The sequence below is a fragment of the Cucurbita pepo genome, chromosome LG02 (assembly GCF_002806865.2).
Source record: "Cucurbita pepo subsp. pepo cultivar mu-cu-16 chromosome LG02, ASM280686v2, whole genome shotgun sequence".
Classification (NCBI taxonomy): domain Eukaryota; kingdom Viridiplantae; phylum Streptophyta; class Magnoliopsida; order Cucurbitales; family Cucurbitaceae; genus Cucurbita; species Cucurbita pepo.
Window position 1 is genome coordinate 5419830 of NC_036639.1, and position 27785 is coordinate 5447614.

General features: G+C 35.0%; 3 protein-coding genes and 4 non-coding genes across 8 annotated transcripts; 1 reads left to right on the forward strand and 6 right to left on the reverse strand.

Moving 5' to 3' along the window:
• Positions 1 to 2488: 2488 nt before the first annotated feature.
• Positions 2489 to 10982, reverse strand: LOC111789158 (DNA damage-inducible protein 1-like). Of its 2 annotated transcripts, none has more exons than XM_023669817.1 (16): positions 10724 to 10982; positions 10561 to 10593; positions 10239 to 10366; positions 7377 to 7485; positions 6718 to 6834; positions 6569 to 6634; positions 6218 to 6280; positions 6088 to 6132; positions 5806 to 5867; positions 4823 to 4916; positions 4299 to 4391; positions 4125 to 4194; positions 3960 to 4030; positions 3493 to 3547; positions 3188 to 3210; positions 2489 to 2803 (listed from the first exon to the last, which is right to left on the reverse strand). In XM_023669817.1, exons 1-16 carry the CDS (start codon positions 10787 to 10789, stop codon positions 2678 to 2680), a joined length of 1221 nt encoding a protein of 406 aa, XP_023525585.1. In that variant the 5' UTR covers positions 10790 to 10982; the 3' UTR covers positions 2489 to 2677. The 2 variants fall into 2 exon arrangements, with proteins under 2 accessions (XP_023525585.1, XP_023525586.1); XM_023669818.1 differs by having other exon boundaries at positions 10532 to 10593; positions 10724 to 10742.
• Positions 10983 to 11563: 581 nt separating this feature from the next.
• On the reverse strand, positions 11564 to 12476 carry LOC111788882 (chaperone protein dnaJ 11, chloroplastic-like). The gene has a single exon (XM_023669444.1). It carries the CDS (start codon positions 12356 to 12358, stop codon positions 11990 to 11992), a length of 369 nt encoding a protein of 122 aa, XP_023525212.1. The 5' UTR covers positions 12359 to 12476; the 3' UTR covers positions 11564 to 11989.
• A 1975-nt stretch (positions 12477 to 14451) lies between these two features.
• On the reverse strand, positions 14452 to 14522 carry TRNAG-CCC. The gene has a single exon. It is a non-coding gene; the product is annotated as a tRNA-Gly (tRNA).
• A 65-nt stretch (positions 14523 to 14587) lies between these two features.
• Positions 14588 to 14659, reverse strand: TRNAE-UUC. The gene has a single exon. It is a non-coding gene; the product is annotated as a tRNA-Glu (tRNA).
• A 2308-nt stretch (positions 14660 to 16967) lies between these two features.
• On the reverse strand, positions 16968 to 17039 carry TRNAE-UUC. The gene has a single exon. It is a non-coding gene; the product is annotated as a tRNA-Glu (tRNA).
• Positions 17040 to 18303: 1264 nt separating this feature from the next.
• TRNAE-UUC lies at positions 18304 to 18375 on the reverse strand. The gene has a single exon. It is a non-coding gene; the product is annotated as a tRNA-Glu (tRNA).
• A 4952-nt stretch (positions 18376 to 23327) lies between these two features.
• LOC111788850 (probable galactinol--sucrose galactosyltransferase 1) lies at positions 23328 to 27495 on the forward strand. The gene is made up of 12 exons (XM_023669405.1): positions 23328 to 24005; positions 24081 to 24331; positions 24702 to 24792; positions 24880 to 24928; positions 25036 to 25127; positions 25209 to 25316; positions 25398 to 25943; positions 26030 to 26171; positions 26269 to 26336; positions 26426 to 26560; positions 26638 to 26855; positions 26949 to 27495. The coding sequence occupies exons 1-12, from the start codon at positions 23590 to 23592 to the stop codon at positions 27320 to 27322; spliced, it is 2490 nt and encodes an 829-aa protein (XP_023525173.1). The 5' UTR covers positions 23328 to 23589; the 3' UTR covers positions 27323 to 27495.
• The last annotated feature ends 290 nt before the right edge of the window (positions 27496 to 27785 follow it).

Sequence of the window (27785 nt, forward strand, 5' to 3'; positions counted from 1 at the left end):
GGGTGGGTTACAATTTAGAGTAATTTAGAGTTATTGTATTTTAAGACTTTTTATTTAATTTCGGTTACATTTACATAATGGCTAATTATGGCCATAAAGTAGGAATGTTACAACTCTTGGAATACCTTTAGTAGTTTCATTTTTGAGGCTATATAAAGCCATGTATGTTGTATTTGTAAGGTAGACTTGGAAAATATAGAAAGAAGCATTTGTGCTTTTCTTTAGCCAATGGCTAAGTTTCTTTGCAATTCTATGTAGTTTAGATTGCATGTAGAATCATTCAAGCTCGACATGATCAATCTTGCTTGTGGAGTGATTCGAATCTCAAACAATGTTCTTGCCTTGAGATATTCGATCAACAAGGTAATCCGAATCTTATTCCCCTTGTATTGATTCCTTATCTTATCATCACCATAACTTATATAATATAAGTGATTAAAGTCCGTTGTAGCTTCTTGGCTCTCGTCCTTGTAATTGGATGTTGAGGTATGACAATTCCTTGGTCTTAGTTCATATCATTCTCCCCTCTCGAGAAGGATTTGTTCTCAAATTTCAACTATGATCTACATCAAAAGGACTCAAATCAACAACAGTAAAGGCTACACTAACACCATACTCACCTGGTAAATCAATTTGTAAGCATTGTCATTGCTACGCTCAAGAACTTCGAAAGGTTGAACTCCGCACGGTAAAAGCTTGGATTTTCTTTAAAAAATGCACTCAAACCCAATCTCCGGGCTTAAAGATGACAATCTTGCATCTCTTATTAATTCTTGAAGCAACTTTGGAATTTTGTCTCATTTTTTTAATAAAGAAATTTAAAAAAAAATTCTTCCTCGATCCCTCTAGTTCCTGCTTAGTCCCTTCATTTCAGATGTAATGGGCACAAACTTCATTAACATCATGTTTCATTTTAGACCAATAAAGATGTTTAACAAGTATATCATAATTTTTAGAAACTCCATGGTGCGCTATTAAACCACCTCCATCAGCTTCCCTTACAAGTAACTCACGTATGGAACAATATTGTATGCAAAGTTAGCCTTTTCTAAATAAAAATTCATCAAACAACATGTAATCATCCCCGACAAGTTCTTTTTCACAAAATTAAACAAAAAGAAAGGAGAACAAACCACCCTTTATGAGGGTGTGGAAACCTTCCCCTAACAGACGCGTTTTAAAGCCTCGAGGGGAAGCCCAAAAGGTAGAGCCTAAAAAAGACAATATCTGCTAGCTTTACCTTGTTTATACTTTATTACATAAGAGAACATTTCAACTACTTGGCATGCACCGATTGAGTTTATTTTGTCCTCTCAAGTGCTTTAAAATTTCAAGGTCCGTATGAATAACGAACTATTTAGGCTAAAGATAATGTTGTCAGGTTTGCAATGCACGAACCAAAACATAAACCTCTTTGTCATAAGTTGGGTAACTCAAAGATTCTTCATTCAACTTCCGTTTCAAAGTATTAAAAGCAAGTTCGTGATATTTTTCCATACAAAGGAAACATTTTTCTTAACAAGGTCACTCAAGGGTGAAGGAACTATACTAAAATCCTTAATGAACGTGCGATAGAAACTCGCAAGACCATGAAAACTTCTTACCTCACTTACATTTTTTTTTTCATGCAAAAGCTACATTTCTTTAAATTTACGTACATACAGTTTTTTCTCAAAGTAGTGATCATCTAAGGACTTAGAGTAAGCAAAGATGTCATCAAAATAAACAACCACGAACATACCTAAGTATACTCGTAAGACATGATTCATTAACCTCATGAATGTACGGTGCATAATTAATCCAAAAGGCATAGCTAACCATTCATAAAGACCATACTTAGTTTTAAAAGCGGTTTTTTCATTCATCACCACTATGCATGTGAATTTGATGATAACCCGATTTAAATCAATCTTATTTAAAAAAACTACATTCATGCAACTCATCGAACATATTATCTAATCTAGGAATTGGATGCCTATACTTTATGGTTATCTTGTTTATAGCCCTACAATCAACACACACCGCCCAAGAACCATATTTCTTAGGCACAAGAATAACCATAACAAAACATGGACTCAAACTTTCGCGTACATACCCTTTGGCAAGGAGTTCACTCACGGCTTGTGTATCTCTTCGACTTCCTTTGGACTAGTCCTATATACTTTATATCTGATACATTTGAAACCAAACCCGAAACTCAATGAGGTCAATAAATTTGTCTTTCCATTACATATGACCAATAGTGTATTGGTCACACATTTAGGCCTCCATCACTAACTTGTTGTACATGATAGCAGTGTCATTTACTACATGTATCATTTTGTGTTTTCTAATAAACTTTACGTTTCACATTCATACCGATAAAACAATATCAACGATCCAAACGAATGGTAAAAATACATTAGCCGATACAAATTATAACATATTTAAGATTATTACAACTCACAAGTACCAAAATATTTGTTTGAATCTGAGTTTAGAAGGAAGAAAAGGCAAACATGAAAGCTTAAAATGTCCATAATGTTTGATCTTCTTTTGATTTAACATAAATATTGTTTGAATCTGAGTTTTAAATCTGAATAACAAGCAGATGAATGCTTGTGGATTATATAATTAAAAAATCTAAAACATATAATCCACAAAGAAATGAAATCCAAACATTCTGTACTCAGATTACTCATCCAAAAAGAAACCCAGCTGCCTGCTCTTCATTTCCATCAAATAGTTTGAGAGCTTGTATTACAGCCTCTCTTTGGAATCCCAATTCAACGAGCTTCGCTACTTTGCCTTCAAACTCGGGACCCTATGTGATCACAATATCAAACAGAGCGGAATCGTTGAATCATAACAATGAAACACATACCCAAACCCGAGCACATAGGTAAACGTCTTGTAACATTATAAATTTAGTTCAACAACTTTCATAGTTGTACCTATTTATAAAAATAGGTCCATAAACTTTGAATTGTGATTCTTGGACGAACAGAATGTAATTTAGCATAAAACAAAGTAGCATGAGTCGGGCATGCAAGAATATGGACCCGCGACGTTATATTTTAACTAGTTAAACTAATTCTTTCTTTCACTTATTTGATAATAATACATCATGTCAATCAGATAGTCATCTCCATGTTCATAAAATCAATACTAAATTTGTAATTATACACAAGTTTTACAGCAAATTTACCTGAACCGCTCCCCCAACATTTCCTGTTTGTAAGACAGTAAAAGAAAAACAAAAATCAGGAGTATGCTTTAGAAATGAACACATACATCATCTCTTTATATTATTGTACATACAAAGTTCATAGGAATGTAGCAGCCAGCCAAGATGAACAATAGAAAGTGCAGTAATGAGAGAATGGCGTTATACTATTGATATCCATAACCCCATGAAAAGGTTTTGAATCCATCACCACTTGATTATAACCAATATCTTTTGGCTAAGAAACTACCAAAGCTGTCTAGCCATGAGAAGTAAAGTGTATTCACCTGTAGGCACAGCAGCTCTTGCACTTCTGCTGTTATCTGTTGGGGCCGAAGCCACCTGAGAAAAGCAAGCGATGAAACGGACAAATAAGAAAAGCGTACTAATGTTAAAATTTATACTATTGACTCTAGAACATCTTTGGTTTATTATTTTCCAGATTTACAGCTGCTCCTGAAAGCATATTCTGTATTCTTCTTCATTGATAATACTTCCTTTTGTTTCGTATAAAGGAAGGGTAAAGACCCGGCTAGATAACTTCTTTTTTTTTTCTGTTTTTGAAAATTAAGCTTATAAACACTATTTCTGCATATACTTTTCTTGCTTTATCGCCTACTTTTTGAAAACTTTCTAAAAAACTAAGCCAACTTTTAAAAACTACAATTTGGAAAGATATCATCCAGAACCATTAAATTACTTGGATGTGCACATATAAGAAATTGAGTAAGAGAAGAATAATGTAAGAACTCACTGGGGCTCCAGAGCTAGAGGCTTCCTTGGAAAGCCTTTCCTCATCAAAAAGAGAAGGGGGAATATCTTTCTCTGAACATAAATTTTTAACACGAGAGGAAACTTTAGTATACTAAAACATGTGTGGTGGTGGAGATAAAATTTGACACAAATAAGAAAGGCCAACCTTGCAAAAATGGTACAGAAACCTCTCCTCCACCAACTCTCAAAACATTCTCCTTCAAATCTATAATACACTGCAAGAAAACAGCTATGCTTTTCAAACAGTACGAGGGGACGGTATCCATTCAATAACAATTTCAACCATGAGTTTAAAGTCCAATACAGCGTACTATTCTACCTGGTGTTTCCGTAGCATATCCAAACCAAACAGAAAGTCCATATTTGGAGAATCCAGTACCATAAATGAGCAGGGGTAGAATATATTACCAATCTAAAAAAAGAAACTAGTGAAGATGTTAGACAGGAGTGAGCAAATTAAATTAATTGGCCAAGCACAAAAAAATATATATTGATGAAATATGATATTCATAAAAAGGTGTGAGAGTACTAATAAGAGTTACGTTGGGAATATTAGTAGAACCGTGGTAAGGACAAAGCAATAATTTGTTATGGGTGTCTTGGTTATAAATAGAGGGAGTTAGGGACCTTAGAAGGGAATGATTTTGAATATTGTCCAGACATGGGACTTTGGTAGAGACATAGCCCTCTCGAAGGCAATTTGATATTGCAATATAGTTCGATGGTCAATTTTCTTGTTAGAAAATCCGAACATAATGTAGCTTGGTTTGTCGACTTAAGCAAAGATACATTACTGACATAGGTCCTGCTTCAAATGAGAAAATAATACTAGTGATTCATTACCTTGATTGGAGCTACATGGATTCGACCTAAGATCTCTGATTGGCCAACGCCACGAGCAATACCTTTGTAGCGTTGGTCTAAAAGCCTCAACANTTAGAATCCAAAAAAAAAAAAAAAAAAAATACAATCAACTTCAATACTTCAATCATATATATATTATATGCAATTGGAAGAAGATAGCATTGATCACCGTTCACCAGCAGAGCCACATAACAAACGATATAATCAGCATGGACACAAAAAACCACCCACCTAAACAACCTCATCCCTCTAATTTTTCAAGTTAAATTTTGGACACAAAAAGATACAATGTTCAACATTTTACTTGATAGATCTTGATGAAATGGCGTAAGAAGATGTAGGTATGAAACTTGGGGTGCAAGTAATTCTGTGTGAAACACTCTGTATCTTGTGAGAAACTAGGCCCTATCTCATGGCTGAAAAATGTTTAGTCCTTGGAGATTTAATTTACTTAAAAATAGACAAATTTGCTTGAAGTTGAATCTGTATTGAGAATATGAGTTGCATCTTGAAATAATTACACTACATAATTTATTGTGTTTGACAACATAATACTAAAAAGAGAAGTCAGTAACACATTTGTCAAAATTATATTTTATTGTTTGTATGCTTGCTATATTCATGTTTTCAATTCTTTTCGAAAATGATGTTCTGTAATGTTTTGTATCTTTGGTTGTTTGCGTTCCTTTCAGGAGGTTTTGGGGAAATGGACATGTCAGAAAGAAATCTTTCTCCTGTTACCAAACGGCTCGTATATAAATCTTCAATTGTAGAAGATTTACTGTGCAAAATTATTAAGAGAAAATATGGAGAAGATCCATTTTACAATGTCACATACTAATTTGTTATCCATTTTACAAATCTAATCAGGTGTTGCATAGAGATAATTATGATGAAAGCCAATTACTAGTGCTAGTATAGAGAGTGGGGGAAAAATCAGGTAATGCATAGATTCCACATACCCACATTTCTCGGCACAGCTTTTTGATATAATTGTTGATTGAGCTCCGCTATCAACAAATGCCTAAAACAATACCATTAAAGCCCTTAACCTTTTTCTCTCCTCAGTTAATGTAACGAAATAATGGCCATAACATATAGTGCAAACAGTTGGATCTGTTCTAAAATGATTTTAGTTATCAATCAAGGACCGTTAATGCAAGTAACCAGTTGAAATGCAGAGCCTTCTCACGTTATTCTAAAATCTAGTAAAAGAGAATTAAAATGGATGATGCGTGTTATACCTTTAACGGGACACCATTAACTTCCATGTCAACATATAACATGACCTGAAGGGTTATACATGAATCGTCAAATTCAACCATGAAACAAAATGTGGTATAATTGGACAATGTTGGTCAATGTAACACTTACCACCCTCGCAAAAGCTTCAGGGTTGTGTTCAAGAGCTGCAGCCCAATTTTCATCAATTCCTTTCTGCATAGGTATTGGTAATTTTAAAGCAGAAATAATTTTTAATGTAATGAAAACTGAGGTTAATTATCAAACATTCTTTAGTATCAATAACCCTTCCATTTCAACCAGGTGAGAATTATGTCGTGTGTACTTTAAAAGACGAAACCCAAAACAAGACCCGCCAGAGCCCTCTTGTTATCTAATTCTGTAGTGGAAAAACAATCTTCATATAAGCCCAAACCAGTTCAACTCACCATTTGACCCTTGTAATTTAAGCTGGAAGAAAACAGGATGATAAACTGTTCTAACCTGGCGAATAGCAGCTTCAATCTTCTTTTGGGCCTCAACATCAAAAGGATCCGCATATAGAAGGGCCTAATAGACCAGAAATAAGGAGATCAAAATCAGATTATCAATCAATTAGGCTATTAAGAAAGAATAAATTATAACCTACGTACCAGCTCCTCTTCTTGTTGACGCTGTAATACAGATCTCCGACGATGACGTTCTCGCAAAATCTGTTGCAGATTACTTAGATCGTTTCCAACAATAGCTTGTGCCAATTCAGGATCACTCTGTCGTCCCCATGTATAACATGAAAAATTAATCACTAGTGGCATAATTGTCGCAAAGAAAATGAAGCTAAATGCAGATACAAGATGATACAGGGAATCACTTAGCCAGCCCTCACTACACATGACAATCATGATCCAACATCTTGCTATCGTGAATGTTTATGTTTGAACTATTCAAGTACTGGAAGTGTATGCATCATGCAAGACCAAAAGAATCAAATATGATTCAACTTCTGTTTTGGGGAATTTTTGCTGAAAAGAATCAAATATTGTCTGAAGACAAATATTCCAGCAGGAGGGTAGGCCGGAATTAATTAAAAACCAAGTGACCTCTTGTGTGCCAATTCTAGTGACTTCTATAACTATTCTGTATGTGCAATCAATTCAAGTTGAATTGCTTTTTTTGTAATCTCTTTAAGTGGAGTCTTTATATCCTCATTGTAAATCTTGAAATAATAATGAAATTTTAGCCATGTTGCCCAAGAAAGAAGGATATCTCGAAAGAAAATTCTGTTGTAATGAACTATCTTCTTAGTTTTCACCTGAAAAAGTTGAGCCATTGTATTTGAATCACGTCTAATTTGTTGCTGGAAGGCTTCAGGGTTCACTGCAGAGCCATCTGGGTTGAAGCTCAAGTTGTTGACAGGAGCACTGCAACGTTATGGATGTTAGATTATCAATAAAAAGCAAAGCATGGGTGTGTAAAATGATGTGTAAATTGTATAGATTTACTAACACGAGGAAAATTTTAATTTCCACAAGCATCAAGCACATGATTATCAAGAGAAAGGTGACTTCCCAAGCACCCACGAAACCAAGAATAAGTAATTTACAAACCCAATTAAAATAAAATCACCAATCTACTTGTCCATTGAGAGTAACCAAAAACAGTCACATCAGTGTACATCACAAGGAAAAAAAGTGCTATTCAGATGATTAGCAATTTCATTTTCAATAATCCAACGATAATAACCATTTAAGTCCCTTTCCTTCAATGCAATACTCAAGTTTTTATATAACGAGTAACAATTATGTTAGCAATTATAAGGAAACGAGAATAAGATCTCCTCAAATAAAGGAACTGAAAATATCAAGATATTAGACTATTTAGGGACATTTGTATGTGGCAATAAAGGGAGAGGAAATGGGTTTCAGAAACCCGTTGTATTACTGATCATTGGCATCCTAAACCACAGCCTCATACTCCAAACAACCAAATGCGATCCAAAAAATAAAGGAAGAAGAAATGGGTTTCAGAAACCCGCCATATTGAACCACGACATCTGATAAGTTCCCAACCCATGTAATTGAAGAGCTTTTGGATGAATTGCACAGGTCCCAAGTTTATTCAAAGCTTGATCTGAAGTCAGGTTACCATCAATTTGGAATGCACAAAGCAGACATTCCCAAAACAATATTCATAACTCATGAGGGCCATTATGAATTTTTTGTCACGTCGTTCGAGCTAACAAATGCACCAGCTACATTCTAATCTTCGATGAATCAAGTTTTCACCCTTTCCCTCACAAATTTGTACTTGTTCCTTTTTTACAATACATTAGCATACAACCCGGACCTCACGGCTCATAAGACTCATTTGACAGTTGTGTTTGACATATTGAAGGATAACTCCCTGTTGCCAATCATTGCTGGTATGGGGTTGACATGGGAAGATGAGGCCGGAGAAAAAATAGGACATAGGAGCAATCAACCCCATACTAGCAAAGACAATATAGAAAGGAAATCGCCCTAAAAAGGTGAAGTTTTTTCTATGGGAAATAGCGCATAAAGCCATTAGCACAAGGAAAATCTACAAAAAGAATGCCCTACGTGACTCTATTCCAAGTTGGTGCCCATTATGTAAAAAAAACAAACGAACCACAGAGCCACTTGTTTATGCAGTGCACATACGCTCATATTTTTTAAACTAGGATTCTCAATATCTTCGGGTGACATCTCACTTTTCCTAGGGTGGTAAAAGAGTTATTGGACATGTCCTTAACGTACCACCCTTTCAAGAATGCAAAAGTCCCGTTATGGAAAAACCCTCATTATGGTTTTCTTTTAGAATCTATGGGAAGAAAGAAATCAAAAAGTATTCACGGAGAGGACATAGACTCTTACAAAACTCTTTGACAATGTTGTTTACCACGCAATATCTTGGTGTAAAATGTCTAATATTTTTGTTACCTATAGTTACGCCTCCCTCATTATAAATTGGGAAGGTCTTTTTAAGTATCATAGATAACACATCCCTTTTGTAAATTTCAAACATCAATGAAATTGTCTCTTCTAAAAAAAGTCCTTCAACCTAATTTTCTAGGTCAACTCAGTCCCAAAAGCTACCAATTAAACCCATATTCTAACTACATATTGCAAGCAACGACCACCTACAAAACCCACGTAGGTAGATCATCCTTGTAAACAGAGACTGCAAAGCATAAGGAGGCTGATCAACATTTCTGGAGTTCCAAACAGAACACTCACAAATTAATCAACTTAAGCCTTATTTTGATAAGAATAACCCCATGGAATTGCTAGGTCTTTTCACTATGACTCTTTTTTCAGTAGAAGAGCCTAACCACATTCAAAGCCAGGACTTCCAGAACTTGATTCACCTATAGAGGTCGTCCATAACAACCAACATAATTAATTGATTAAGCAAGATTCTTGAGTTCTCTTATTCCTTTTGGGTGCGTCTAACCATATATAGATTTCCTATAACAGCAAGAGGAAAAAGCATTTCCTATCAGCCCCTTCGCCAAGCCACTTTGACAGGCAAGCCCTCCCTCAAAATGGTCTCCCTTGTCTCTTACAAGATTTGTCCTCGTTCCTCTTCTATCGTTGTGATTGGTATGATCTTATCAACTCTTTGAGATATTTCTTAGTTTTTTAAGAAGGGAGAGGCAAAATTATTTTCCACAATAATGGTTAGAGAGGCTTTAATGGCCCCAAAGGATTTATTGGCCAATTCCTCTTAAACGTTTCTCATTAGGACTACAACCCAAAGTTAGACCAAGTATATCAACAAAGAGCCTTCTTATTGATTCTAAGACCGTAAATGAATCCAAAAACATGTATAGAATTCATGAGATTAAGATATACATTACCCACCTTACATAACAGACTTCAACTAAACCGCTATCCACCCCTCTAAACAATAAGTCATTAAGAACATCCACCACCCCAAGAAAAGGAAAGGATTAACTAAGCTAAGCATGAATTAGAATGGAGATACCTTCAGCTCTTAAACAATTCCCAATGAGTTGGCTAAGTATTTCATAGTTAACAGATACACGGAGTGGTTCACAAATTTTAGCTTGACAAGTTTCTTTTCAAGAGATTCACAAAGATGAACTAGGGGTTAAATCCAAACAAAAGATGCCACAGTCTGAGAAACGTACCTAGATGCATCAGCTGATACCATCATAATCAGATCTTCATCTTTAACACCCAACCCACTCAATTTTTCAGAATTTTTCATCTCCTTTCCATTGTACAGCAGTTGCTGCCGCTGAAGCGGTACTTGGATCTGAGCAGCACCAAAGTCAAAACATACATACAATGAGCTAACCACAAAACAAGAGAACTTCCAATGAGCTTAGTCTTAAATGTACGATAGTTTCGAATCATAGAAAGTAGCAAATTCACAAAAGAGCTAACTCTTCCCCCAGGTTTCCCCAATAAGGATACCAACCTTAATCAAGATAAACAACGAATTCTCACCTCAACCTCAAGCAGAGCTTTCACGTTTTCAACCTATTTGGCAGCAAAGAAGAAGAACTCTAACATCAGCAAGCAATCAGAAGCAAAAGGAAAGCGGATTGAATCGAACAAACAAGAAAATGTAAGAAATTAGAGTTGGGCGGAAGAAGATAAAGAAACTTACAGATTCATTGGGATCAACATCCAAAGAAACAATCTGTTCGTCGGCTGTCATTACAGTGATTCTCATCTTGTGTTTTCTGTGAACGAACTGAATCCCTTTTGGTTCCTTGGTGCTTCTCCACAACGTGAAAGTCTTCGTGGAGAAATGTCAATTAAATTACGGAGCTCGGATTCTACTTTACCAAGAACTTGAAGATTAAGAAAAGCTTTTCTCTTTTCTTTTCCTTTTTCTTTTTTTTTTTTTTTTCTTCTCGTGGGGGAAGATAAGAACACTCCATAATTGACTCGGGTTTTTAATATCATTTAAACATAACTTATCTTCAGATCTAAATTTTATTGGATAAACTATTTTTCGATTTAGGCTGCAATTATGATTTGATTTTTCATATTCATGTATACCTATCAATAATATTATTGTATATATTTCTTACGAAGGTATGGCTAAGCTTTCGATATATTGTTTTTTTGCCATTGACAATAGAATGATAATCAAAGTAATATAAAATTAATGTATTTCGAGAATCATAAGAGTTTGATAGTGAAAGAACTTCGAGCATGTAGTCTTTGATGCTCAAAATGTGGTTCAAATTCACGAAGATAGGATCAAAGTAGAAGACACTCTTTGATCGCTCAAGTTAATCGTACGTATTGGAATGATTTTCTAGTGTTATTCGTGTTGACGTGTTTGCTAATAAGAAAATATTGTCTTGTTGTTCGTGAATTGGATCGATTATAAAATTTAAATTGATACAATTATTATTAGATTCAGCCTATGGTCCAACTTCATTCAATGAAATTGATAAGGAATATAGGATAACTTCAATGAAATGGATAAGGAATATAGGATAAAAATGAATTTTTGGGCTACAAAAAAACGAAAATTAAAGAACAAATACATTTCAAGTTTTTAACCTATTCCGAAATAGGAGCAGTTGAGCTAGGAAGAAGAAAACGAATGACCAGTGGATGCATAAATTCAGGAACATTTTCGTGTTTTCCACTCCAATCATATCTTCTACATCACGCCAATTTTAACTTCTAGATACTCTTAATTTTCCCTTCAAATCTACGTCTTANAAAAAAAAAAAAAAAAAAAAAAAAAAAAAAAAAAAAAAAAAAAAAAAGTCCAAATGTTCTTCGGCATTCAATTCCACAAACAGTACAGATTCAGATCATAGCAAAACAAGTAGCCACAGCAAAATTTCCTCGAATACGAATGACGAAGAACATTCAAACATTTCTATACAAAAATCCAAATCCAAATCCCCTACCAACACTGATCCGTCTCCCACCGCCGATGCGGCCTAGACCGCGATCGAAGAAACGCCCGTCTAGTGAGAGCAGCCAAAGCAAGATCGTAATGAGCCCTAGTAGCAGGGTCCGAAAGCGTCTGGTACGCATTGTGAATCTCAAGGAAACTGCATCCATCATCAGAAGAAAAGGAATCGCAGTCCGATTTCCTCGCCGAGTCCGGATGATAAATCTTCGCTAAACTCCGGTAGGCAGTCTTGATTTCGACAGAGGAGGCGTTGTTCTTGACGCGGAGGATGTCGTAGAAACTAGCAGAGGAGCGACGCGATCCGGTGGCGACATGGACGGAAGCCATGGGCGGAGCAAAGAGATTGGCAGCAGACATGGAAAAGAAATTGCTGGAGAGAATGGAGAGTGTGTAGATACAATGATGAATGATTAGGGTTAGGTTTTATGAGTTTGAGGGAGAGGACTGAGCACCAAGATTGATGAACAAACCGTGAGGCCCTGCGGTTTTTGAGACGTGTGTACGCGTGGAGCCCACATGGAATAACAACGTTTTTTTTTTATTATTATTATTTAATTCTTTCTTTTTCAGGTTTCTAGAAACAATTTTAAAAAATAAATAATTTTGGCTTCGGGAGATTTATTTATTTATTTATTTATTTATTTATTTATTTATTTATTTATGGCGTTATTTTATTTAACCATTATTATTGATATCATTATAATTTATATATATATATATTAAATAAAGGTCCGGGAAAATATAGTGGATGGTGTGGAGTCAGTGTGGACGTGGAGCACGTGACTTGTGAGGGCTTCTAGAAGAAAATCCAAATCTGCGTTCGTTGGAACAAATCAATTCTACGGCAAGTTTGCAAAAATGTGGGCCGATGTCCTTCTAAATTAATTTTAATATTAATTACAAAATTTTTTTTTTTTTTAATTTAATATAAATAATTTATTATCGATCTAAATAATTCATAATATTTTTATACATGATGGGCGTCGGATAAAGTGACGTCTCTAACCAATGGGTAGTTTCAATTAAAAAAATATTAAAATTTTGACTTTTGAACCATAACGAATTAAAAATCGAGTGACGATCGTGGTTGGTTTTTGTTATATACCATAAAGTATGCTTAATTAATATCTCGCTTTTTTTGAAGTTTCATATGTTNCTATGTTTAATGTCTCTTTGTGAACTTCAGTACCAAGCTTTTTATTTATTTATTTATTTAGGTATCTAAACTTTTAATTTAATTTCTACTGTTTGTAAGCTCTGATCGTATCCTTATCCTAGTAGATTACTATGGCCTTTTCTCTGATACTCTAGGAAGTTTGGACCTAATCTCTATTGTTGTCTGAGCCTTTGGAGAGGTTTTGATGCCCTGACCGGTTCTTTGATCTAATTCTTACTTTTTGAGGTCTATGCAGGTTACTTAACCTTTTTGTATTTCAACTCAGGTGGCTTGTCTTGCCTAGGCAATGAACCACTGAGGTGCTACTTCAATAAACTCGAGTAGGAAAGTACGAAAATATGAAACTTAGTGTGGAAGGTTAATTGGTGAACCCTTCTATAGACTCCTGACCATTTCCACATACAATAATGGTATCTAGTTGCCTCGATGTACTATCCTAATCGGCATAGGTCTAGATTGGCGGTATTGCTTCTAACCTACCGCTTGGCAAGGGGTGCTATTGGATTTGACGTAGGTCGTTAATAACGCCATTGAGATGTCGGAGTGGATAGAGCGGTAGAGATTCTGATGACACACCGTTCACACTATTAGTGACTTGGAGAGATACCTTAGTCATTCTACTAGGTTCCTAGGGTGTTTAAGCAGATTAAAATATAGGCTCTCTACTCCAATACTCTCTGTATTAACTCTTTGAGTTTTCTTGGTCTAGGAGCACTAGGGTTTAGACCCCTGATCACCGCTCACAATCCTCAGGTGCTCGGTCTACTGGAGGCACTAGTAACCGAAGGTCTAACGAAATAAAGCCCGTGCGTCCATCACTAATAGAGAATTGAATCAACACTCAAAAATACTTTCACAGCCGTGTATAATCGACCTCTTACACCATAAAAACTTAATAATCGAATATAAAATAAATTCAAATTTTAATGATAATTTTTTTTAAAAAAAAAAAAAACATGCTCAAATTTGGGAGATGGAACAAATGATTGGTCAAGCAGGGTCATCAGATTGGGCTAGTAAATGGGCCGACAATCCATTTCCTGGGTCAGCTGTTTCTGGAATGCTGCTGTGGACTACTTAATTTATTTGTATAATTTTATTAAAAAAATAATACAACAATATAAATAGATTAATCCAAATATAATTTTTCATATGTTATCAGTGGAAATAAAATTTTAAAACTCACTATGTGTGGCTTAATTAATATTAATAATAATAAATAGATAATAAATAAAAAAACTAATTTTATTCTTAAATAATTAACGAAAAAAATTGCGCATCCGGGGAATCGAACCCCGGTCAGTACCGTGGGAGGGTACTATGATACCACTACACTAGATGCGCTGGATGTCATCTAACCTACTTATTAAATTATATAATCTTACTTTTCACCCAAACATACCAAAAATTTCCGTTGCCGGGAATCGAACCCGGGTCTCCTGGGTGAAAGCCAGATATCCTAACCGCTGGACGACAACGGATCTTATGCACAAAAAACACGTAATTAAATAAATATTAAAATACATTACAAGTAGTTAGCTGATTTTGTTTGGATAACCCCATCTCTTCTTTTTAATAACCTAATACGAAATGTAAGTATTTTCGTATCGATTTAAAATTGAAATAAAATTCAAATTCAAACATATCAGTGAAAACATAAGCAATAATTTAACATAAAACATATTTTAAATTACAAAAATTACATCCCTTCAGTCACGTCAAAACAATTTACAAAATCACATAAGTTTTGAGAAAATAACATTTAAAAATAATATTAAAATGACAAATTTAAGGGTCCTCCTAGTAGCTACACGACTTCGCACACTCCCTTTAGTAATAGTGGTCTATATTCTACCTCTAACCAAGGAATGAGTATAAAAATACTCAGTAACCACCTACTTGTAGACTTTCATTTAAACTTTTCATGTTCAATGTTTCTAAAGTTATATGTTAAATTTGGATCCTAGAGTCACCCAATTCTATGGCTCGAGTTCATTTCATACTTTACTACGATTCTTGTAATTAATTAAGTAAATAAATAATAATTAAAAAAAATAGCAACGCTTCTGCCATGAGGAGGGAAAGGAAGGACACATAGACGCTGACAAAATAAAGCACGTGCGCCCATCACTAATAGAGAATTGAATTAACACTCAAAAACACTTTCAGAGTCGTGCAATCGACCTCTAACACCATAAAAACTTGAATGATTATTATACGACATAAAATAGATAACCTCTGCAAAATTTATAAATAATAATATCATCGTTAACTATAATAATTAAACTTTAATAATATGTATTTTATAAGTTAATATATATATTTATTTATTGTACTTATGAACGAATAAGAAATAAATTCTAAATTTTGAGAATAAAATATAAAATAAATTAAAATTTTAATGATAAAAAATTATTTTAAAAAAATAAAGAAAAAAACATGCTCAGATTTGGACGATGGAACAAATGATTGATCAAGCAGGCTTATCTGATTGGGCTGCTAAATGGGCCGACAATCCATCTCATGGGCCAGCTGTTGCTAAATGGGCCGACAATACATCTACTGGGCCAGCAGTTTCTGGAAGCTGCTATGACTATTTAATTTATTTCTATAATTCTTTTTTTTAAATAATACAACAATATAAATAGGTTAATTTAAATATAATTTTTCGTATGTCATCGGTGGAAATAAAATTTAAAAGCTCACTAAATTTACATAAAATATTTATTTTTATAATTCTTTTGAAAAACTATTCTAGAAAAAATGAAAAAAAAAATGAAAAAAAGCTTATTAAAAATATAAATTTATTAAAAATAATATAAAAATAGAAAAGTAATCTATTGATTATGAAACTTAAGTTGTTTTATTGGAATGGAGTGAAATGGGAAGCACGTAAGCTCCACGACATATTTGCATCAAATTGTTCGGTTGAAACATCAAAAACACAAATTCAAATAAACTACGCAACTACCACATGTCTTGTTTTTGTCCAACAAACGTTTTATTGGTGAATGTCAAATATGAACCAATTTTAATTCGTATAATTTTTAAATTCAATCTCGTAAAGTTTGGTCAAAATATGTATAAAGTTTATAAGGTCACTTTCAAAATGTACTTATTATCTACTTTGAAATTTGAGAAATTGTTTTAAATGGTCACATCACTTTTTCATGAACCTTTAACTAAAAATACTTTTTTGGTTTGATATATTACTTTAATAATATTAGCTTTACTCATTAAACTTATTACTTTTTTTCTTTTTATTAGAGATATATATTAAACTCGACAACTCGAATCGACCCAACTAAAATGATCAAAGTTAGGATTGGGTTAGGTTGAATTAGCATTTTGAATTGGGTTCGATTAATTTTATGAAACTGAAATGTGGGTAGTTTTTGTTTTTTTATGCATAATTTTAATTAATTATTTGTATTGTTTTTGAAGGGTTGTTAATTAAGAATTTATTTATTTAAATTTTAGAGTTTGATTTGTAATTATTTGTGAAATTTTAATATATTTATCTAAAGATAACAATAGTGGGTAAATAAAAGTTTTTTAAAAAAATTATTTTTAAAGACCAGACAATTCCGAGGATAAGCATATTGTTGTCAGCGATTTACTGCGCATTTGATTCTTCAATAATTAACAAAATGAATAACTGCGCATCCGGGGAATCGAACCCCGGTCAGTACCGTGGGAGGGTACTATGATACCACTACACTAGATGGATGTTCTTCAACCCACTTATAAATTTATATAACTTTATCCTTCTCCAAAATACCTGAAAAATTCCGTTGCCGGGAATCGAACCCGGGTCTCCTGGGTGAAAGCCAGATATCCTAACCGCTGGACGACAACGGAGATCATGCTTAAGAATCGTTACAGTTGATCTGATTTATGCTCCGTTGAGTTTGTTTGGCACTAAATCCCACGTGGCATCCACATTTACTTTTAGCTAAGCCACTTAATATTATTTAATAATTTATTTTTGAGATAGGAAAGGTGTGGTTTCTAAGTTATGCATACAAAACTTCCATGGTTTCTAAACCGAGTTAAATTAAGAATCTCGAAGGAAAACAACAAAATCTTATGACAAACTTCCCTTTAGTTGTTGGGAACACTCGTCGTCACTGTCATTAAAAACTTCATCACTGTCGTATCTAGAAGGTTTCGCTGTTGTAACGACTCGTTTTTGGAGTCTTTGAATTATAGATCGCCACGTGGACTTAAGGCTAAAAAAAGTAGTCAACTTTAAAAATTTTGGTAATCAAAGAACACGGGGAGTTCAAATTCAAATATAAGCTAGTAATCTAACATAAAAAGTATTTAAAATTACAAAATCACGTCAAAACAGTTTACAATATAACATAAGTTTCGAGAAAGTGGCGTTTAAAAATAATATTAAAATGACAAAGGAGGAAAAATAACTCGATCTCAAAGTCCTCCTTGTAGCGGCACGGCTCTAGCAAAAGTGGTCTATGTTTTATCTGTAAACAAAGAATAACGTAAATATCCAATAAGCACTTATTTGTAAGCTCACATTCAAATTTCACCTATTTGATGTCTTTTTAAGATGTGCTCAACTAGGATTCTATAGTCAGCCAATTCCATGGTTCGAGTTCATTTCTACCTCTCTCAAACTCTCGCGGTTCATATACCCTACTTACTCATGTTTGAAGGACTCGTGATATTTTGTAATTAAGTAAATAAATATCGATAATAATAATAATTTTTAAAGAATATTTTCTGCTGGCATGGAGATGGAAAGGAAGGATACACGTGAAAGGGCGCCAATATTAAAGCAATGGGTCACAATCTATCGAAAAAATTAATTTTATTAGCTTTTTTCAACCGTATGAAGATTTTGTTATAAAAATGAGATAGATAATTAGATTCTAATTTATTTATAATCTTTTTGTTGCAACATAACGTACATTATTGTATCATAATTTATATATATATACACATATTTTGTCTGATTCTTCAGATAATTCAAAGATAGCTAACTCCATCAATATTATGCATAAATAAATCTTTAAGTAAAATATTTTTATAGTAATTTTTTTTGTTCTTCGACCTACTTATAAATTTATATAACTTTATCCTTCTCCAAAATACCGAAAAATTCCGTTGCCGGGAATCGAACCCGAGTCTCCTGGGTGAAAGCCAGATATCCTAACCGCTGGACGACAACGGAGCTTATGCTTGAGAAACATTTATTTTCAATACCCTACTTATTGATGCAAAATGTAATATTTAAAAATTCATTGAAATGTCACAAATATTATTTAAATTTTTTAATATGCGAACCATGTTAGCCATATCATTAAAAGTGTGTATTATGACTTAATCTATCATAATTGTGAAAACATGTCTAAGATGTGAGCATGTTAGTAATTCATGATTAGTATGTATGCTGCGTGTCTCTAGTTTATGCTTATGAACCGGTTATGATATGAGGTGTATTTGTGTTTTGAGTTTACTAATCCTTTGACCGACGCTATGTGTGCTTAAATAAGAATAATGAGTATTCTTGACCGTTGGGTTGTGTGCTATTTCAGATTGCTATAGAGTGAGTCTTACATACGAGCCCAAAATTTATAATGAACATAAATATACCTAGATAGTCTAGGAAAAGACAATTTGGATCCTATCAGTCTGACTTAGTTGCACCTTGTCTCGATCAAGTAAGTGGTAAATTACCATGTTACTAACGAGATGGAGAGAAATATGGAACGTAGCACATCTAGAGTGGATATGGTGAGGGCAAAACATGGGAAGACGACACCAAGTAACCTAGACCCTGCTACACCTTATGTATCATGAGATCAACCCATCACATTGATTATTTTGGTCTTTGGAGGCATTGTAGTTGTTGATTAAGACTAGCTCGAGTGACAGACGAGCCCAGCTATACTTAACGAAATTGTACGATTGCATGTCGTACCAGTCATGATAAATCAAATTATTGAAGATATGTTACGAGCATGTGTCTTAGACTTTGCTGAGTTACCTATCGACACCTAATAGAGTTCATAATTCACCCCAATTCAACCATCAATTTTCAAGTTAGATTGTTTTTTTAATTACTTTTAAAAAATTTATTTATCTAAAATCTCATTAAACTCAAATATGAAATATCGGCGTTAATATTAAATATTTTAAATTTTATTAATTAAATCAAAAGAGAAATTTAAACTTATTAATTATCCATCTAAAGGAGATATTCCAGACGGAATTAAATTTTAATTTGGATAAGATCATAAGAAAATTGGGATTCTTCGAAGTTGAAAATTTTAATTTTAATTTTTTTTAATTTATGTTGACCTTTAAATATATATATATATATATATATATATATATATGAAAAAAGAAGGGCAACCACTCATATTCCAACCAACCAAATTCCACACGTATTCTGCACTGGTTCAAGTTGTAACACAATTAAGGATAACTTTTCATATATTCACACCATTTTTCAACTTTCAACGTCATGATCGTACTTGACTTTTAACCTAACGATTCGGTATTTTACCTTCTTTGTTTGGTAAATAACTTTATTCGGTTTGTTGGAATAGAGTTCCACGTTGGTTAATTTAGTGAATAATCATGAATTTATAAGCAATGAATACTATCTCGATTGGAATGAGACCTTTTGGGGATGAGAGCTCAGGCTCAAAGTTGACAATATCATACCATTGTGGAGAGTCGTGATTTCTAACACTGTTTAGGGCCCGTTGGGTATTAAGTAATTATAGACCATGATATTTAAGACGAGACCCGAGTTCTCATAGTGTAGGACAGGGACAGTTTATAATAACTAGGCTTTAGGGATGAAGACATTCTCACCCAACCAAATGAAATGACAGACCATCACGCTCACATGTCTGTGCATAAACAATTTAGATCAAATCATTTGTAACAATTACAAAGTGGGTCGTATCAATATTGTTACCATATGCTATAGACCATTTAAGTTATTGCTTGAACATGACACTCGAGTATATCAATCATATATTGTGCAAAATTACATTAATAATCTTGAATTTTTCATACCATATATAATATTAAATTGAAAATAAAATAATTAAAATTATTATTAAAAGTTAAATAATTAATTACGAGACTTTAGAATATAAATCCCAACATCCACGTAGCACAATCTAACCTCCCTCAATAGTACCACCTAACTTGTCGTGGACCCTAAGTAGGTGTTGTTGCATTCTTGTATTCTAAGTAGACTCTGACGAGTGAAGTTTAGTTCACAATTAGGGGTTACGTCCTAATCATTCTTACATAGTATAGCCGAGCCATAACATCGTAACAAACCTTAAATGTGACTAAGGACCCAGAAAAGATATAGACACATAGCTTAAGACTCGATAATCCATCATACATAACTTGTCAAATATAAATTATAGTATAAATAGATTATCATGTTCATCGTGCATATTTAATATATTCATACATATACTAGAGTCCTAATAACACAAACAAATCAATTAGAATTAGATATTAGTATAATAAAATTTTTATTTTTTTTAGCTTGATCTTCGATATCATGCTTAAATAAGTCAAAGTTCATGCTTATAGATATCGTGCCTAATTCCATGTTGCGTGTCAATATTTTATTCAAAATATTCCAAATGGTTATTTTTTTTCCTAAACTTCCCGTCACATAAAAAGTTAGGTCATGGTCCTTACCATTATGAAATGCATTTAATATACATAAAGTAAACTTCTCATATTCTCGAGGATTGTACATGTCACGTTAAATAACGCCTTTAACCATTTGTCACATTCAGCTAGTCAAGTACTATAACACGAGCCTCCAAAAGAGCTATCTTGGAACATTCACGACAACTTACAGACTATTTTTTTAAGGTTCGAACTCCACGATCAGTTATCTTTTGGGTAGACATAGATCAAAGGTCGATGACCCACCAGGAAAATAAAAAAATTAAAATGGGGTCGGGTCAATAAACAAGTGATTTAGATCGGATCGGGAGTAGAATTATTAAAGTCGGTGGAGGAGGGGACAAGGAAATTGCATAACAACCAAGAACTCAAAAAAGTTGTTTTCCTTTTAACTTGGACACAATTCATTTGCCAACAAGGATCTGAGCTGTCGCCTCTTCTATTCCGACGTGGCTCCTTCTCATATCCAACTAACTTTCCCTTTCATAATAATCATTCCAAAACGCCGTTTTGCTTTCCTGTTGGGCCAAGTCAAAATCCTCTACCCGCCAACCTTTTTTTGGATTTAATTTAATATTTTAAATTTTATTTATTATCAATATTTCTAGTTTTTATCTCCATTTGTAAATATTATAAATGCTAAAAATGGAAAATAAATATTTTTTTAACGTAAATAATTGGTGTGAATAAATGAATAATAGCACGCCACGTGTTGCGCTCACGTGGTTTTGACCTTACCAGATGTTTACTCCGTCGACGTGGAGCCACGTCAGGTTCAAGTGGCATGAGATTTAGATATTAAGGGAGTTATCTAGTGATACGCCGGTTCTTGAAACCCCATGGTTGGCCTTTTTGTGGTCCAAATCAACACGTAAGCTTTCCCCCCAATTTGTAGCCAGTTGCTTTAACTTATTTTGACACGTAATTACCTAATTTCATTAATTAAAAAATATATTAAAAATAAATAAATTTAAATTATAAAGATTAATATCTACAATATTTGTTGTATTATGATTATTTTTTTTACCATATGAATACAAAATGTACTCCAAAATATAATTACTGTTTCAAATCTTACCTTGGTTTTCGTAATTTGTCACTTATTATATTTTGTCCTTATATTATTAAAAAAATAATCTTGATTTTGTCTTTATATGTTAAAATTTAATGACATTAGATTAAAAGACGAAATCAACAAAGTTATATAATATAAAAGTGTACTTATTGATTTAAAATATTATTAATTCCTTCCATGCAATTATATATATATATATATATATATAATGAAATATAAAATATTTTAATTTATATCATTTCATATATACGACATATTTCATGCTTCCCTTAACATTTTTTAAATATATCATGTCTGCAAAATAATGTTTGAAACTTAAATTATTATTATTATATTATAATTAGTATCTTCAAATAAATAAATAAATCTATTTAATTTTTTTTTTTTATGAAGAAATAAAAACATATAAAATAAATAATTTTTTCTTCTCATTTAAATTACTCCTCATTAAAGTTTTATTTATTTAAAAACTAAGGTGAGACTAAAAATTTAAATATTTTATGTACCATTTAAAAACTAAGGTGAGACTAAAAATTTAAATATTTTATGTACCAGGCTCACCGCTAATAGATATTGTCCTCTTCGTGCTTCTCCTCAAAGTTTTAAAACTGGTCTGCTAGGAAAAGGTTTGCACACCCTTCTAAATGGTGGTTTGTTATCCTCTCCAACCAATGTGGGACATCACAATCCACCCCTTTTGCCTAGCGTCCTCGCTAGCACTCTTTCTTTTCTCCAATCGTTGTGGGATTGCCTCCAAATCCACCCTCCTATGGGGCCTAGCGTCCTTACTGACACACCACCTCGTGTCTACCGCCTTCGAGGAAGAATGAGAAGGTTGGCACATCGTGGGAATGCCCAAAAAGGACAATATTTGCTAGCGGTAGATCTGGGTCGTTACATTTTACTTTTTATATTAAACCATTTTTGATAATACATTAATTTTACTCAAAACTGATTTGTGTGGTATGAGTACGACTTGGTTGGGTTGGTCACCCGACCAACTCAAATAAATTTCACAACCCTACTCAACCCAATTTGACCCTATATTTTAGGATTGAATTAGGTTGAATTGAATTGTCGAGTTATTTTTTTTAATTATTTTGAAAATCCTACTGACGAAAATATCATAACTATCCGTAATAGTTGGGCTAAGTTGTAACCCTATTTTCGAGTGATCGAGTTCATCAACCTAATTTCATACTTTTCCTTCCCTACATCTGCGGAGATTTACAGTCCCAAAAAATTATTGAAACACGTGAACAAAAAAAAAAAGAAAAAAAAGAAAAGAAAATTGCAATTTGCAAGCTGCAACACTGACTGCGTTTTGTTTTCTTCCCCGTTTTCCATGTTTTGTGCAGAAGCAACGGTACTGATTCATCTGATTCGAGCAGCAACTCACATGGCGCTCGCAGCCCGTGACGGACAACCCTAAAACAAAGAACATGTTCGTGTTCTACTCCTTCTCCCTGCACAACAAAACAGACGCCTTCAATTGATTCACATACAGATTCAGCAACAGTTCTTCGACTTTCCCGCCAAACAAATTTTATTTTGGCCCCATTTCTTTAATTTTTTTTTCTTCTCAACTACCATCGCACCACGTTTTGATCCCCTTTTCTGCTATAAATACCCATTTCCATGGCGTCTTTACTTCAACACATTCGTTTTACATCAACCCTTTTTCCTTTTCGTCATTCTTCTCTGTTGTTTCGTTGTTCTTCTCTTCCTTCTTTATATCGTTCTTCTTGTTCTTTGAGTCGCGGGTTTTCGTCGGTTTGTTCTGTTTCTAATTGTTCTTCTTCGCCGGTTGCGGCAGCGGTGGTTAAGAGTACTCGATCGGAAGAGAAGAAGAAGGAGGTTACCATGACGGTTGGTGCTGGAATCACTTTGTCCGATGGGAATTTGACGGTTTTGGGAAATCCAGTTTTGTCCGGTGTTCATAATAATATCACCGTCACGCCGGCGCCTGGCGGCGGCGTGATGAATGGAGCCTTCATTGGAGTTAACTCCGATCAGATCGGTTCTCGCCGCGTTTTTCCTGTTGGGAAACTGATGTGCGTTTCTGTGTTTTTCGTTATTGCGATTGATTTTAGGGTTTGAGATAATGAAATTTGGTGTTTGATTTGCAGTGATTTGAGATTCTTGTGTGCTTTTCGATTTAAATTGTGGTGGATGACTCAAAGAATGGGGACTTCCGGCCAAGAAATTCCGTTCGAGACACAGTTTATGGTGGTGGAAGCTCGGGATGGCTCGAACTTCACCGGAAATGCAGAGGAGAGCGCCGCCGTTTACACGGTGTTTCTTCCTATTCTTGAAGGCGATTTCAGAGCTGTGCTTCAGGGGAATGACAATAATGAGCTTGAAATCTGCTTAGAAAGTGGTAAGAATTTGAGAAACTCAAACGCATTAGATCAAAACTCATAACTCGAAAAGAATTAAGAAATTCAAACAGAATTCACAATCAAAGCTATGAACAATTCATGATATCTTGAGAATTAGAAGCATCACAATAGGATCATATGCTGGATTACCAAATCTAAATGAAACTAAATGGATCCAATGGTATGAACATGAACATGAACATGAACATCGAACTGAATATGGATCGGGACTGTATGATTAAATGACGTTGATCCTAGAGCTTTCCATAATATCTTAGAATTGGAGGAGAAAATTAAGGAACACAACAAGAACTACATGAACATTTTGCTGTTCTTTTAATGGAGATTTGAATCCTTGGCTGGTTGCAGGCGACCCTGCCGTAGATGGGTTTGAGGGTAGCCATTTGGTCTTTGTGGGTGCTGGATCAGATCCATTTGAAACCATTACATATGCAGTGAAGTATGTTTCGAGCTTGAACGCTTCTATTTCGTTTCATTTCTGCATTTGGTTTAGATATCTCATGTTTGTTTTGTTTCATTTGCATAGGTCTGTTGAGAAACATTTGCAGACATTTGCTCATCGTGATAGGAAGAAGGTAGCTTGATCATCCCGATGCGACATGTTTCATTGATTTAACTAGATTCGAGCTCGATTTCTTATGGATCAGTATTGTTTAACTATTTTATGTATGATATTTGGTAGATGCCTGATATTTTGAACTGGTTTGGCTGGTGTACGTGGGATGCTTTCTACACCGAGGTCGATTCAGATGGCGTGAAGAAGGGGCTCGAGAGGTGTGTTTCAATTTCAATGCATATTCCTCAACTCTGTTTGATTCTAATATTGGAAAAATCATTAACATTTGAGTATTGCAGCTTTGAGAGTGGGGGAATTCCTCCGAAGTTCGTCATTATCGACGATGGATGGCAATCGGTCGCTAAGGATTCGGCTAGCGCTGATTGCAAAGCTGATAACACAGCGAAGTAAGCTGCTAATTTCTGATGATGTTCATGTTCTTCGTTGATCAATGGCCAGTTGGGCTAACTTGATTGTGTTTTATTCAGCTTTGCAAACAGGTTAACAAACATAAAAGAGAATTACAAGTTTCAGAAAGATGGGAAGGAGGGTGAGCGAGTTGAGGATCCCGAGCTCGGTCTGCAGCACATGGTGTCCTACATGAAAGAAAAACACGCGACGAAGTATGTCTATGTGTGGCACGCCATAACGGGCTACTGGGGCGGTGTGAGTTCTGGAGTTAAGGAAATGGAGCAGTTTGAATCTAAGCTGGCATACCCTGTTGCGTCGCCTGGGGTCGATTCGAACGAGCCATGTGAAGCTTTGAATAGCATCACCAAAACTGGACTTGGCCTTGTGAACCCTGAAAAGATCTTCAACTTCTACAATGAACAACACTCATATCTTGCATCTGCTGGTGTTGATGGAGTTAAGGTCGATGTTCAAAATATTCTCGAGACGCTTGGGGCAGGCCATGGTGGAAGAGTTAAACTTGCTAGAAAATACCACCAGGCTCTCGAGGCATCGATTTCTCGGAACTTTCGGGACAATGGGATCATTTCGTGCATGAGCCACAGTACCGACGCTTTATACAGGTGACTTTTGTCTTCTATGTTTGATGATCATGTATAGCTGTGTTTGTTTCAAACCCTCAACCATTTCATGTTTATAATATCTTCAGTTCGAAGCGGAATGCTGTTATTAGAGCATCGGACGATTTCTGGCCAAGAGATCCGGCGTCTCACACGATTCATATAGCATCAGTTGCTTACAACTCCTTATTTCTTGGGGAGTTTATGCAGCCAGACTGGGATATGTTCCATGTAAGGACACGTTATTATTGTTGTTCTAGTTTCGAATCGTGGTTTACTCGATCGATGGCTCCGTTGGATGCTAACTCGAAAACCTTCTTGATTTCAGAGTCTTCATCCTATGGCCGACTATCATGGAGCAGCCCGAGCCGTGGGAGGATGTGCTATATATGTCAGGTATGACATGTTGAGATCAATTAATCTGCAAACTGTCTTGACTTAGTGATGAATTCTTATACACTCCGATTTCGACGAACATTGTACAGCGACAAACCCGGTCAACACGACTTCAATCTCTTGAGGAAGCTCGTGCTCCCTGATGGTTCTATCCTGAGAGCCAAGCTCCCCGGAAGACCAACAAAGGATTGTCTGTTTATGGATCCTGCTAGAGATGGAAAAAGGTTCGTGTCTCGACATGTCGGTATAAACACATGGTTTCGTAACAGAATTGTATTCTAAAGCGCTTATAATTTTGCAGTCTTCTGAAGATCTGGAATTTGAACGATCTTTCGGGAGTTGTTGGGGTCTTTAACTGCCAAGGAGCAGGATGGTGTAAGGTTGGAAAGAAGAACCTGATTCACGACGAAAACCCCGACACGATCACAGGGGTTATTCGGGCTAAAGACGTTAGTTACCTGTCGAAGGTTGCAGGCAATGGCTGGACAGGGGATGCAGCCATATTCTCCCATCTTGCTGGTGAGTCTTTGTTTACATTGATTGCACGTTACCAGTTACGCTCGACTCGATTCATCTTCCGATCTTAAACTTACACATTCTTATCCATTACAGGAGAAGTAGTCTACCTACCACAGGACGCGTCGATGCCGGTAACCTTGAAAGCTCGGGAATATGAAGTCTTCACCGTGGTTCCTGTCAAGGAGCTGGCCAACAGCATCAAGTTTGCTCCCATAGGTTTAATCAAGATGTTCAACTCAGGAGGAGCTGTGAAAGAACTGCACCATCAGCCTGAAAGTTCGAACGTATCATTGAAAGTCCGTGGTTCGGGGCTGTTTGGGGCATATTCGTCGAGCAAACCGAAGCGAGTGACGGTCGACTCGGAGGAGGTAGAGTTCGGATATGACGAGGAGTCTGGTTTGATCACCATTGAGTTGAGGGTACCAGAGAAAGAGTTGTATCTTTGGGACATTACCATTGAACTATGAGAACAAACTTGAAACCAGTAATTCATTTTTTAATATCTCTAAAAGGGTGAGGGGGCTTCTGTGTTGCCAACGAGGATCTGGATGGAATTTTGTTTTTTATATGATTTTTTATGTAACCCTTTTATAGACCCACTTGAAAGAAATAATACGAGTTTTGGTCATTGCATTATAAATCTTAGAATTAGTTCTTATTACACTTGGGGGAGCGACCCCGCGACCCCGTATGCCTGCCAGCTACTCGTTCTACCCACGTGGTTCCTCACTGCTCTCATGGTAGGTCTAAGGTACAGTGAGCTTGTTTAGAGGACCCTTGATTGTTTCCATACTCCCTGTCCCCTCTCAAGGTTGGTTTACGAGCTCTTGATTTGTTTCTACTCACAATGTTAGCTCCTCAAGTTAACTACTTACGTAGTCTATACTCTAGCGATCTTGTAAGCTTTTTTAAGATTTTCTTGGGTGCTAT

Coding starts and splice junctions, on each gene's coding strand:
- LOC111788882 (XM_023669444.1), bottom strand. CDS start 12,358: ATGTCTGCTGCCAATCTCTTTGCTCCGCCCATGGCTTCCGTCCATGTC.
- LOC111788850 (XM_023669405.1), top strand. CDS start 23,590: ATGGCGTCTTTACTTCAACACATTCGTTTTACATCAACCCTTTTTCCT. Junction 24,332..24,701: donor TGAAATCTGCTTAGAAAGTG/GTAAGAATTTGA, acceptor GGCTGGTTGCAG/GCGACCCTGCCGTAGATGGG. Junction 25,317..25,397: donor AAAGCTGATAACACAGCGAA/GTAAGCTGCTAA, acceptor TGTTTTATTCAG/CTTTGCAAACAGGTTAACAA.